Source organism: Brachycentrus maculatus, unplaced genomic scaffold (assembly GCF_059751285.1).
Source record: "Brachycentrus maculatus isolate JH-2025_06_01 unplaced genomic scaffold, ASM5975128v1 h1tg000042l, whole genome shotgun sequence".
NCBI classification, from domain to species: domain Eukaryota; kingdom Metazoa; phylum Arthropoda; class Insecta; order Trichoptera; family Brachycentridae; genus Brachycentrus; species Brachycentrus maculatus.
This window is the reverse complement of record NW_028280796.1, coordinates 1,507,337-1,521,714: the sequence shown is the minus strand read 5'-3', so window position 1 is coordinate 1,521,714 and position 14,378 is coordinate 1,507,337. Positions and strand designations below refer to the sequence as shown.

The 14,378-nt window shown below is 31.0% G+C and overlaps 1 protein-coding gene across 1 annotated transcript; it reads left to right on the top strand.

Moving 5' to 3' along the window:
- The first annotated feature begins 956 nt into the window (after positions 1 to 956).
- Positions 957 to 14,309, top strand: LOC148312385 (dietary and metabolic glutamate transporter-like). The gene is made up of 8 exons (XM_088277455.1): positions 957 to 1,181; positions 6,903 to 7,090; positions 7,949 to 8,194; positions 9,578 to 9,787; positions 10,624 to 10,779; positions 11,634 to 11,850; positions 12,948 to 13,186; positions 13,992 to 14,309. Exons 1-8 carry the CDS (start codon positions 1,148 to 1,150, stop codon positions 14,202 to 14,204), a joined length of 1,503 nt encoding a protein of 500 aa, XP_088133581.1. The 5' UTR covers positions 957 to 1,147; the 3' UTR covers positions 14,205 to 14,309.
- The last annotated feature ends 69 nt before the right edge of the window (positions 14,310 to 14,378 follow it).

Sequence of the window (14,378 nt, the reverse complement as noted above, 5' to 3'; positions counted from 1 at the left end):
TATCTAACCTTATCATAGCAAATAACGCATTTTTTGCATCATCGTAATTTAAGGCATACAGTGGTGTAGTGGTGAATTAAATAGTGTCGATGTTCTCGGTTTTAAAATTAATGCTTTTTTTACATTTTTCAACGAACTTAACAACATTTATATATTTAAAAAAAAACACATCGTAACGGTGTATTTACTTGTGACAGGTAAAAACATGTTTTTATTTAATTATTATTATCATTAGAAAATAGCTATTTTACCGTGGCGGTGCCATCTGTTGAGTGAAACAGCAACATTATGAATACTTAACACTGCTCATAGCGGACAGTGTGATAATCGACAGCTGCTGTAACTTAGCATTTTCACTGTTTTCGATTTTATCGATATCCATAGTTTTTTTGTAGATAATATTTTTATTGCTTTAGAAGCATTGTGAAATAAAACATATGGCATTAGGAATGTGAGCTCATTTCTTTCATTCTTTTCTATTAAGACCAGACTGAGTCACAGGAACGCGAGGCCAAAAACAGCTAGTTCATAATAAAAATATATATTTTTTCACAAATTTAACAAGGTATAATGAATTATCTAATAAAAATGCTTTAGGCATGATTAAAAATAATACACATCAATGGGAATAGTAACCGTTTGTATAAAAATACAATATTTAATTATATTCTCAGGAGTACAAGTTTTCGCATTTTTTTAGTTTCGATAAGGGTGACATCAAGTTCAGTGAGTAAAATTTGGAAAAGAATATATAATTTTAACTTTTTTTCGAGTTGGATAACTGTCACCAGTTTTTAAGATTTTATATCCGCATTTTTTCAAGAAGTGTTTTATTTTTATAAAGCTGTTTATTTAAGTTTAAACAAATACATGCTTCAACTTAAATAAAAGGCATGTTGCAACATAAAAAGGCTACTACACCACTGGTTGTAATCTAGTTTCCTGCGTAAAAAATCAGTGTATACCTCCGATGCTAGTGTCAAATGCGATTATTTCGAAAGAAAAGTTGCAACGATGTGGCCGTACGCTAAAATTGGTTCATGGTGAAATTTTGCTTGTGTTGAATAAATTATCGTGATCATATTAGTCGATAAAAGTGAATATTTTCAACAGTTTTTATTTTATTTAAAAAAAACTATATTTGAAAATGCTGACTGGTTGGAGATTGGCAGTATCAAAACGTATGTGATTTTGAAATTATTTATGATTGAGTTTAAAGGATTGTTTCTTTAATATAAATATAAACCATATACTGTTATCAAATAAAGCGTATTTATTTTAAACTTATGCAAATTATTATATTCATTAGGATCACTAACTCAAGCATTTTTTTAATCGGAATTTCAGGAATTACATTTGGTTTGTAGCTCCAAAATAATGATATAAAACACTCAAAATATCCAAGTCAAAACATGTTTAAAAAAATATATAATTCATCATTTCTAATATTTAAAAAATGAGCAAATCATCAGTAAATAAATAAACAAATAATACGTAGTTTTTTTTTTAAAAAGAGGACTCAAAAAAAATCTTTGAAAAATGTACATATTTTTTTAATGATTTAGGAAACACTTGTTTTTATATCACATGAGTTAATTAATGACTTCTAGCTTCGGAAGCTAAACTTCCATCGTCAGGTCTGAATAATAACTATATATTATTCAGACCTGACGATGGAAGTTTAGCTTTCGAAACTAGTAGTCATTAATAAACTCAAGTGGTATAAAAACTAGTGTTTTCTTAATCATTTTAACATGTCTTACCACAAAGTAAATGCCGAAACAATAAATAAAATATAAACATTTTGATTGAATTTAATAAAGTTAATTAAAAAAATTAAAGTTAACAAAATTTTATTGCGTACAATGCATTATAAAGATTGAAATGTTTTTTGAAAAGTCAGATAATTTAATAAATACAATTCCTCAAGATACTCAAACAAATTAGCAGTTCTTGAATTACACAAACTATTATATAGTATATACGGTTATGCAACACCGAGTATCAAATCACTGTTTTTCAGCTTTCTGCTTTTCCTACCTTCATATATACACTCTTCCTCCATTTTTCATTACCATATAGCTGTGTGTCCCTCACCCTGAGCTCCATCCCTCACGTCATCCATATCCCGCCAATTATACTCCTACTCTTATACCCATTAATCTAGAGGGCAGGACAGTTGAGATGTCAAAAAAATGTAAAAAAATATAGATTTATTTACATTGGATGTGCGCATTTCCTTGTACCTTCTACATCATATTCAAATATTTTTTGCGTGCAAAAAATCCCGTTTTTCAAACTGAACTGAACTGGTATCAATTTGCGAAACTTTACAAAATGTAAATTAATGTTATGTTAATGATTTTTTCCCAAATATTGTAATTGGAGTTTTCAAGGCAAACATCAGAGAACAGAAGAGAACTTAATAATATTATGTAGATTTGTCTAGCCTGGAATCCTTTGAACGTAAAAACATATAACATTTTTTTGTATCTTACATATTTATAAAATGTACTGGAACATGCTTTAAAATTTTAGATTGAAGTTTCTTTCTTATTGATATTAATTTTCATTTAAATGTATTTTTTTTACGACTGATCATCAATTTTTTTTCTACGAGACGTACTCGACTCTTCGTCAGGACAATCACTACAACAGCATGCAAATAATACAATACGTCACTATCATAGCACTATTCACACACAACAATACAAAATGTTAATTATGTACATGGGATTTTTGGTCGACCCGAGAATCAACATGCACTAAGGATTGCAGAACAACATACACTAAAGACTGAGGTCTGTAATTTAAAGATTGTCTTTAAGTAGGTGATAGCACATTTTTTTTACTGAACATATACATATATAAGTTGTATATAGAATATTTGGTGAATATATTCTATTACTTCTTCTATTTTATCCTGATCTGGTAATTGGACCGTACGACTGATCATGTGCCGGGTTGTGGTCCCGTGGTTAGTGTCGCGGAAATAATATAAAATTGAAATATATTGTATTTGTAAATAATAAAAACACAAATATTTCTCCTTTTCAAAAAAAACTTTACGAGGTTATTAATCAAGTTAACACCGCATTAAACCAATACGGTGTATAGTTATCACAAGCACAACATACCATTGTATAGTAACATTATATAGTTAATGTTTAAATACAATATATTTATTCGCTTAAATATGTTTAGAGAATACATGTAAGATTACGAAATTTAAGTTAATGTAGGAATTTAAAAACAAAATTTACTATGAAAAAAAAAAAAATAATATATATATATATATATATATATATATATATATATATATATATATATATATATATATATATATATATATATATATATATATATATATATATATAAATATATGTTTAAGTATACGATATATTTACGATATACAAAATTTGAGTAATGTGGAGTAATGTGGTGTAGAATGGTCAATATTACTACTGCACTCGTATAAAGTGATCATTGAAATTAGCCAATGGCTGACCGTAAGCCCTGTAAATACCCGGATTGTATATTCCCTTCTCAATTTTTTTATGTACCCATAGCTCTTATCAAGAGCAATTTGTTTTATACTTAATTTATCACACCAATTGCATTATAATTTTCCATTATCTGATAGAAATAAAAATCTAATACGAGACAATCATGTATTTCTGTCGTAAGACTTAAGAGATTAACTTAATTACCAATAGAGGATTTTCCGAAACAATTATTTGTGATTTATTGATTTTTTATCAATAAGAAGATTGGAAACTTTGTAGGTGATGTGAAAACAGTACTCATAAAGACGCATTGCATGTATACGATATGTCAAAAAGTGCGGAGAAAATCTTTCTTACACACCGATTTTATACGATTTTCTGATCCAGAACTAAATTCTGAATGGTATTTATTACATTTACAAATATGAATATAATATTTTTACATCCATATAGTTTAAAAAAGTTAAAATTTAAAGTATGGTGTACAAATGCATATAAATTACTTAAACACACACATAACCATCGAAACAATTTTTTTTATTTCAAATTGTCCAACATATTAGCAGCTAGAAATACACAACCAAATTTTTGTACTGATAAGAGTGATAAGCTTTAAGTGATCGAACCCAAAAACCGAATTATATAAAGATTTTTTTAAAATAAGTAATTATTTAATCGGGTGGTTTCAATTCGATCGCCCATCACTATTCCAAACATACTTACATGTTAAACCGTTTAAATGAGAATTTATTATACAATATACATAAGTGTGATCAAGTTATTTAAATAAACAAATAACTGTTGTCTTGTTTTAACAAAAGGTTTTGATTGCATTTTTGATTGAATAACTTACATATCTATCAACTCCTATCATTTTGATTTGCTTTGATATGGATTATGTAATAATGTAAAACTTGTATTGACAGATAAAATGGATATTATTTCGAAACAATGATCAGATTTCGTGTAACAATCGTCATGAATACAAAACAGTAGATAACATTTTGTTATTTAAAACCCTTCCAAGAATTTAAACACACGTCTTTTTGACCTTCGGCTTCTGAAAATCCAGGCACTCAATTGTATTTAATAAATCTGTTGAATAAGAACTTAAGCAAACACCTTTGATCAAAAATCCTTTCCGTATTCTGAAAAACATATTATTTAGAAAAATAATTCTCAGAAATCTGTCGAAATAAGGATTTGATTCATAGAAATTTGTAGGTCTTTTCTTCAATACGATTAGTTATGAAATTTGTATTTATTTAGAAACCATATAAAAAAAGCTACCAATAAGTTAATTAATTAAGTAAAAGTGTTTTTTAAAAAAAATAGTTAAAAATAGTTTAGCTTAAAATATCGTCAACCTTAAAATATGGTTATTAAGATAAAAAATAAATAAATAATAAAATCCTTATCCGCACCCTAATGATGCATAGGGCACTGCGTCATATAAACGTAGTGTTATCTTGATCGTTTACACATGAAGGAAAGGTGATCAGCCTTCCGCTTCAGGTCCAGGGTAATAATATTGAATAAATATAACAGTGAAAAAATCACTTATATTTATTTTACCCCCCTTGGGAGTCGAACCCGGGACCTCCAGAACGGTAGCCGAGCGTGCTGACCATTACACTACGGAGGCGGACAGAAAATTAAAATATTTTTTAATTAAATATAAAATTATTAATTATTAATATAAAATTATTATTAATATAAAATTAAAAATATTTTATAATTGTTATATTTTTCTTATAATAAAAGTGTTTTGAACAAATAAAATTCCGTTATTTTTGTGGGCTTTTCTTTAATAAGTTTATGTTTAAAAAAATATTTTGTCAGGAACCACAAAAACACAATGAGCTACAAATTGTTTACTGTAGAATTTTACTATATGAGGTGAAGATTTGCTTAAAAAATAGTTCCACTAACCATATCGTGAGTAATTTGTATTTAAGGATTTTTCTCTGCTTTAATAATTAATGTGTTTCTTTTCTTCCAAATGTTTATTTTTTTACCGTAAAAAAACACAAGAAAACAATTTGCTACAAATTGTTTCTAGTTAAATTTTAATAAATTGAGATTCGACGAATTATTCAAACGTAATATTTTTAATTTAATATTAAAGGAATGGTTCCTCTCCCACGTAACCATATCGTTAATATGACAATGTTATCTATTTTTCGAGTATACACTACCTTATTGTGCTTTGAAGAGTTTGTGATAAAACAATCTATTTTTAACAAAATATTAAAACAAAAATAATAACACAAATAAACTTTATTTTATTTTTATTGTATTTTATTGGAACAGTTATAATATATGATACATCAGAATACAAAAAAATAAAATCATGAGTACCAATTACAGTTCTTCACAACTATGCATAAGAGAGGTCTATATAAAGGAAGAGACATGAGACAAGGATGGGATAGAGAGAAAAGGAGATGGCAGTGATAGGAAAAGAAGAAAAGGAAAGGACAGGGAATAGAATTACCTTTTTAGGTTTATAAGATTTCGAACAATTTAGCTTTAAAGTTTGAAAGATTGGAGTAGAACATATCAAGGTGGGTACAACATTCATTGAATTTCCCACAACTTCGATAGATAAAGGATTTTTTTAAATAATTCTTTGATGATGCTGGATTATAAAAAAGGATGTCTTTGTCTATTGATTCTAATTGGACAATGAAAAGGTATCTGCTCAAGAAGATAGAGTTTAAATACAATATTTCACGAAAAACGACAAGACTTTCACGACAGCTTGTCATATCGACACGACAGCTTGTCAATAAGTCTTTCTTTACTTTTATATTATTTTTACGAAAATGTTAGTTATATTAGTATATAACCAATCACCGAGATTTTTATGTCTACCGGTTTCGAGACGTAGCCGTCTCATCGTCAAGACAATCACTACCACAGCATGCAAACAATACTACCCGCTACTACCATAGCACTATTCACACACTTGGAACTACACAAAATGTTTCACACATGCGTAAAATCACATGCGTTTTTGGTCGACCCAAAGACCAACATGCATTAGGGGTTGCAGAACAAACATGCATTGAGCCGAGGTCTAACATGCACCTGTTCTAAATCTATAAATCTTTGCCTAAATTTTATAAAATAATTCAACTTTCTTTTTAACCACTTTTTTATTGGTACCTTTTTTCTCCAACCGGTTTCGACAAGAACATGTTAAACCCTGATGATGACAAGGTTTTTATCGAAACCGGTTGGAGAAAAAATGTTCCATTAAAAAAGTGGTTTAAGACAAAGTTTAATTTTATTTTATTAAGTTATTAAAATGTTAAATATCTTAATTTAATATCTGCGAAAAACATTCTAGAAACTTTTTCTAAATCTCTCAATCTTTGTTTCTTTTTCTAGTTTTTCTGATTCCTCAAAGATGGATAATCGGAATAATGGGTTTCTCGTGCATCATGGTGGCCTACACCCTGAGGGTCTGCCTCAACATAGCCATCACGCAGATGGTGGTGAGTAGACCAGGGTCTGGCATCATCCATGACCCCAATGCCTGTCCCGATCTCGATTCGAACCACGGAAACAGCTCAGGCGTAAGTAAATCATTGATTTTTCTGCAATAAGAGTATTTTTTTTATTGAATAGGCGTTTAATTTATAGAACTCAATTTTAATTTATGTATTAATTGTTGAATCAAACACAGATTTTTTGAGTCTGCTAAGTTGTAATTTATTGTTAAAAAACACATAAAAATTAATATTGTGACAATTGATTCACCTAGTTATGGCATTTTCAAACTGCCATAACAAGGCGAAACAATTGTCATAATATTAATTTTTATCTGTTTTTAACAATAAAATACAACCTAGTAGAATAAAAACAACTGTATTTGATATAACAATTCATAGGTACATAAATAAGAATAATAGCTCATTCACTTAAATAATTCATGACAAAGTTTGGATACTAAGAAATTTACACGTTTGTATGAATTAAATCATACATATTTATGTATAATTCAAAAAAGCAAAGTATTACATTTATCACTCATACGTATAAACAGTAAACAATAAGTTTAAGTCCCTCTCCAAGCACAAGAGCTTGTTTTCTTTTTTGGAGAGTAACAGCGTAACTTGTACTGAGATATGTTGAAATTACAAATGTCTATGTAATGAACTATTTTTTTACATTTTTTGTAACTGTATTAAATAAATAAATAAAAATTAAAACATAAATATATTTTTATGACTACATTGGTTTGACGTTCGTCACGATATTTTAATTTTTACCACCAGATGGTGTCATTAATAAACGCTAGCTATCTACCAGCCATGACATAAAATGGCGCGATATATCGCTTTTTTCGTTCGCGAATATGGCCAAAAATGAACGGACAGGTTTATGAATAACCACGATTGCAATAAATCTCTGTAACAAAATATCGATTTCAGATTCACGGTCAATACAATTGGGATCAGTACACTCAAGGCGTGATTCTGAGCTCCTTCTACTATGGTTACGTTTTAACACACATTCCGGCTGGACTGCTGGCTGAGAAGTATGGGGCCAAGCACACTCTCGGCATAGGAGTGTTCATCACGGCCATACTGACATTAGCCACTCCTGCCATCGTCAGCGCTGGTGGAGACAACCCAGGGGGGCTCATTGCTGTGAGGGTCATCGAAGGTTTGGCCGAGGTACAATTAATTAAACATTTTTTTGAGACTGGTAAAATACACATGTCTCTCACTCATTTCAACAACGTCATAAATCAAAAAACTTGATTTTTCAGGACATCGTTTTTAAAGTTTTAAAAATATAATACAATATCAAGCCACTTATTGAAATTTTTACTGTGCAACAGATCTTTTAAGGTAAAACCTGAATGTTTTTTCTCCATTTTTTAAATATTTAGTATATTTAAAAAAACTAATTAAACGATACCTTTTCTTCAAAATGCAAAAACATCACTTTCTGCTCTGTAGCGGGTAAATAGTTAAAAATATGCTGCTTTTGCTGGGATATAGTGCATTTTCTGGGCTTCGAAAACATGCACAACTGAAAATTTACGATTTTTGATATATGACGTTCTTGAAAGGAGTGAGCGATGTGAATAAATGTATTCCATTATTTTTTAATTAAAAAAGGGTTCCGGTGATAAAACTGATTGTGACCAAAGAAAACCAAGATGGCAAAGTTACATTAGTTTTGAGAAAGCCTTTATAAACTTTTAATTACATTTAAGTATTGTGCTGACATCTCTTGGTGGAACTGCATTTTATATAGTAAAATAACAACCATAATGTTTTTTCACATATATTTCTTTTGACCAGTAACTGGTGAAATAAAATAAATGTGCAATAATAATTTTAAACAGCGTCTCCCAGTATGTAAAATAATTCAGTTTAGATTTTGCATACATTTAACAAAAGGGTGTGAGTCAGTAGACACCCTTTATTTATAAAAGCTTACTCAAATCAACCATAGGTACTGCCATGAGCTAACATATAAAGCATAATGTGACATGAGATTACAAATACATGTATGAGTTCCAAAAAAAATGAGTAGCGTCATTGTGATGGATGATGAATGTAATACCTGTAAAGTTTAATTACTTAACCAGCTCATGACAGGTCAAAAGCAATGTAAATACTTAGATTTCCATATCCTTTTTCATCTATATTGAGATGTCAACATGTAAATACAGATAATGTTTACATCATTTTATATTCCTGTTTAAAATTCTTTAAAAATTTAATAAAAATATAATTAAACCCTTATACGCACCCAAATGGTGCATAGGGCACTGCGTCATATAAACGCAGTGTTATCTTGATCGTTTACATATGAAGGAAAGGTGATCAGCTCTCCGCTTCAGGTACCAGTCCAGGGTAATATTGAATAAATATTACAGTGAAAAAATTACTTATATTTATTTTACCCCCCTTGGGAATAGAATCCGGGTACCAAAACGGTAGCCGAGCGTGCTGACCATTACACTACGGAGGCGGACTCTGTAAAAATAGAAAGTTCTGTAAAACATAAAAAAACTTAACAAATTGTCAATTGTATTCTATTAGGGTCCAACGTCTCCCGCCCTGGCCGCCCTGATGTCCCGTTGGGTTCCCAGAACGGAGAGGGGAAGGATGGGCTCTCTGATATTTGGCGGTGCCCAAATCGGCAACATTTTGGGCACAGTCGTGTCGGGATTCGTAATGGCGGAAGATGGAAACTGGCCCAACGTGTTCTATGTGTTTGGGGGACTTGGAGTCGTGTGGTTTATTCTGTGGGTAAGTTGAGAATTGGTGAATATTACGCAGTGTATAAAGTGATTACGAAAACCATCACAGAAATGCACAGACTTCTATATTTTTTCATGTATGTAAATTGAGATATTAAATGAACAAAAGCTTGATACTTAATGTATGGAAAGGAGAGGAGAGCTAAGAAGATAAAAGGAATATATTTTCTTCCATCAAATTTCCTCAATTCACATCAATTTCTTCCTTCCAATTAATGGGTCCCGACCAATTTTGGTACAGATAGGAAGCCTTGTGAATGCTCAGACTTTTATATTCTTCTTCGTCTAAGTTTAGTTATCAATAAAAAAACTTGATATTTAATGCATTTACAAACCCTTATCCCTATTCGCACCCCAATGGTACATATATGTCACAGCATCATATAAACACAGTGTTATCTTTAACGTTAACATATGAAGGAAAGGTCATCACCGCTTCTGATACTAGTCCAGAGTAATATTGAGTAAATAGTAGAGTAAAAAAATCACTTATATTATTTTTACCCCCCTGAGAATCGAATCCGATTCGATTGATAACCTGATGGTAGCTGAGCGTGCTGACCATTACACTACGGAGGACATGTAATATTTTAAACGTATACGAGGAAGAATGCTAAAAAAATAACTGTATTTTTATAATTAAGTTAATAAAATTAAATTTAATGTCAATTTAAAATGTTGATTTATACAGTATTTAATGTTGAAATACGTTTTATCTAAGATTTTATAATCATGACAGCTGACAGGAATTAATTGATTCCGTTTCTTTGTATTTGATCAAAATACTAGTTAATAGAGTATTTAATAATGTTTTATTTATTGCAGACTCTTTTAGTATACAGTGATCCTAGAACACATCCCTATATATCAGATAAGGAGCGAGAATTCTTGGAGGAGAGGATTGAAAAGAAAACAGAAAAGTCTGTTCCGTGGAGGGCACTTTTATCATCATTCGCTCTTTGGTCTCTCGTGATAGCTGCAGTAAGCATATATAAAAATTAATTTTTAATTAAATATATAAAATCTTAAACTTTCATTGAAATGGAGATATTCATCTGGGTATTTACAGGGTTTATGACTTGTGATAGTCTTGTTAAGTGATCACTTAACAAATGTGCTACATTCACCATTCTACCCATGATTGACAACCACACTGCTCAAGTTCTTGGAACTCCTGCATATATCATTATTATCCTGATTATGAGTTTATAAGAGCCATCTATGTTAGATTTAGAAAGCTTTTATTTAGCAATGATCCATTTTGGATGTATAAAAATAACTGGTCAAATTATAGGCTGCATAAAATTTAAAAAATATATTTTCAAGCATTTTTAGAACGAAAAAATTATTTGAGGTAGGATCTTGCACACATCCGAAAAGGGTTTCTACTAAATCCAACATATGTGGCTCTTGTGAACTCATTTGTTCAGCGTCATGTGATCAGTGATATATGTAGGAGTTCCAAAAATTAAATAATGGTGTGGTTGTCAATCATAGGTAGAATGGTAATGTTGCACTTGTGTAAAGTGATCACTTAACCAGTGACAAGTTACAAGTGACACTTAATGACATTTAATAAGCCTTGTAAATACTAGACTTCCATATTCTTCTTCATCTAACTTGAGATGTCAAAACTGTAAAAACAACTCCAAGTGGGGAAAAAACAGATCTATTGACATGTATTTGAACACTCTCAAAATGTTGTTCCACATTCTTCTTCATGTATGTAGAGATGTTAAAAAAAGAGTAAAAATAACTCCTCAAGTGGATAAAACCGTGATTTTTGAAGTATTTGAACACACTCAAAAGTTGTGCATATTATGTATTCCCTTTAGATTGGCCACGATTGGGGATACTTTACAATGGTAACAGACCTTCCAAAATATATGAACGATGTCCTAAAGTTCAGCATCGCCAAGACTGGGATGCTGTCTGCGGTCCCATACTTCGTGATGTGGGTCTCATCTTTCTGCTTTGGCGCTTTCTGCGACTTGTGCATCAAGAAAAACTGGCTTTCCATTAAAAATGCCCGAAAAATATTCACCACTATCGGTAAATATAACTCCATTTTTTTCGATTTTATTTTTGAAGGCATAAGTCCTATTCTCTGGGCTTTGGAAATAACATATTCAGATTATCAGCCATTTGGAAAAGCTTCTTTTTGGCAGTGTAGTTCCAGTAAAACTCTTTAAGGCGGGATATTTAAAAGCCCAAAACTGGATTTTATTTAAATCCAAGCTACATTTAACAAAAAAAAAGTTTTTTTCAGAAATTGAAAAATGTAACGTGGGTAACTCCGATCTCGCACACATATTTAATATTAAACGTTATGCATAACATGTGGCAGGAGGTGTTACACAGTGCATACTTTTATATTGTGTCGGGTTGTGGTCCCGTGGTTAGTGTCGCGGGCTCTTAAGTTTCTCGGTTCGAACCCACTTTACAACAATTTGATATTTATTACTAATACTGAGCCGCTTAGGCTGACATAAATAGTATAAAATTGAAATATTTGTGTAAATAATAAAAACACAAATATTTCGCTTAAAAAAAAGAAATTTTTTTTTTTCATTAAAATATTGGAAACGTTAGTATATAAATACTCACCGATATATTTTGTTTACTGGTTTCGAGACATACCCGTCTAGAAACCAGTCAACTACAACAGCATACAAACAATATTATTGTACATGACACTACCATAGCACTATTCACAAAAAAAGTAAAATACTTATAATGCATCAAAGTAAATAAAAGTATAAAAGTGATGTATAATAAAAGTAAAAAAAAGAATATCATAAAGTGATTACTTAAAATAGCACAGAAATGCACAAACTTCCATATTTTTTTCATGTTTTTACATTGAGATATTAACTAAACAAAATCTCGATTTTTTCATTAATTGATTCGGCAGTCACTTTTTGGTAAAATAACTCTATATTTGATCATTAACTTCCTATACATTTTGCCGTTTTTAAATGTACAGGCTTCAATAATTTCATTAATTAATAGTGGTGTTTACTAAGTAAAACATTAATTAAAAAATAGTGGTATTTACTAACTAAAACATTTATTAAAAATCTCGACATTTAATGTATGGAACGAAGAAGTTAAAAAAAATACGATGAATATATTTTCTTCCCTTCCAGCATCAATGGGTCCAGGAATATTCATCCTGGCTGCCAGCTACGCGGGTTGTGATACGACAGCAGCGGTTATTCTGTTTTGTGTCGCGATGGGCTTGATGGGATCCTACTACTGTGGGATGAAGGTGAATGCTCTGGACATTACCCCCAACTATGCCGGAACTGCTACAGCCCTCATCAACGGGGTTGGCGCCATTTCTGGTATCGTGACTCCCTATTTGGTTGGATACCTTACACCCGACGTAAGTAAAATAATCGATCAATAAATTGGAATTAATGTAACATTGAAAAACCGCGTCGAAAAAAATTTATTCGCTTATTTATGTACAAAATATGTCAATTAGGCTTTGAAGTTAAATTCTTGCAAAAACACTGTTAACCTCTTCATTTAAGAAAGCTCTTCATAAGAGAAAAATGTCCCATGGCTATCCTACAAGTATAGCCACGTTTGAATGTTATATTTTTTGGGCGTAACAAGTGATTGAGAACAGTAAAACAAATGTTTTAAGTGAATTTAGTTGCAAATGGGGTTCAAGAGCCCGAGGAAAATTAGGCATGTTTAATTATGTCAAATACCTGGGCACGGACACGTCAGGAATCGGATGTAGTCCGCCTCCATAGCGTAATGGTAAGCGCGCTAGGCTACCACGCTGGAGGTCTCAGGTTTAATTCCCAAAAGGGTCAAAATAAATAAAAGTGATTTTTTCAGTCGAATATTAAATTAATACGTATTACTCTGGACTGGTACCTGAGGCGGAGGGCTGATCACATTTCCTTCGTGTATTCAACGATCTAGATAACACTACTTCTATACGATGCAGTGCCCTATGCACCATTGGGTGCAGACAAGGGCTAGAAGAAGAGAAGAATATTTGAGGACGCATACACGTAGAAGAGGCAAAGAATGTTTGCAATGACAGAGTGGCCTTTCGTTAGTTAGTTTAAAAATAAATTAGGTACAAAGAGAAATTTCTTCTAAATCTGACCATAGTGTCGGTATGAAGACAGTATGTTTTTTGATTTTTTAAAGTATTTTTTTTACTCTAGCAAACACAAGTTCAATGGCGGATGGCATTCTGGATCGTCCTTGCAGTTCTGTTTGTCACGAATGTGGTGTATGTGGTCGGCGCGCAAGGAGAGGAACAATGGTGGAATGATGCGGAGAAAAATGGATATCCCGAAGGATGGAAAAGGGGAAAAAGTATAACCAACGATGACGTCAGATCTTATAAGGAAAAGGAGGATAAATCAAATATGTAAAATTTAGAAAAATATCACGATTTTTAATGAAATCTCTCTTCTTAGTTAAGACAATCCTTCTTTATAATTTATTGTACAGCTTAATAAAAATTTTAATGAAATAAATTTTCTTTTATTTCAACATGAGTATTTTTGCTATATGTAAAATATGTAAATATTAATAAATACATTTGT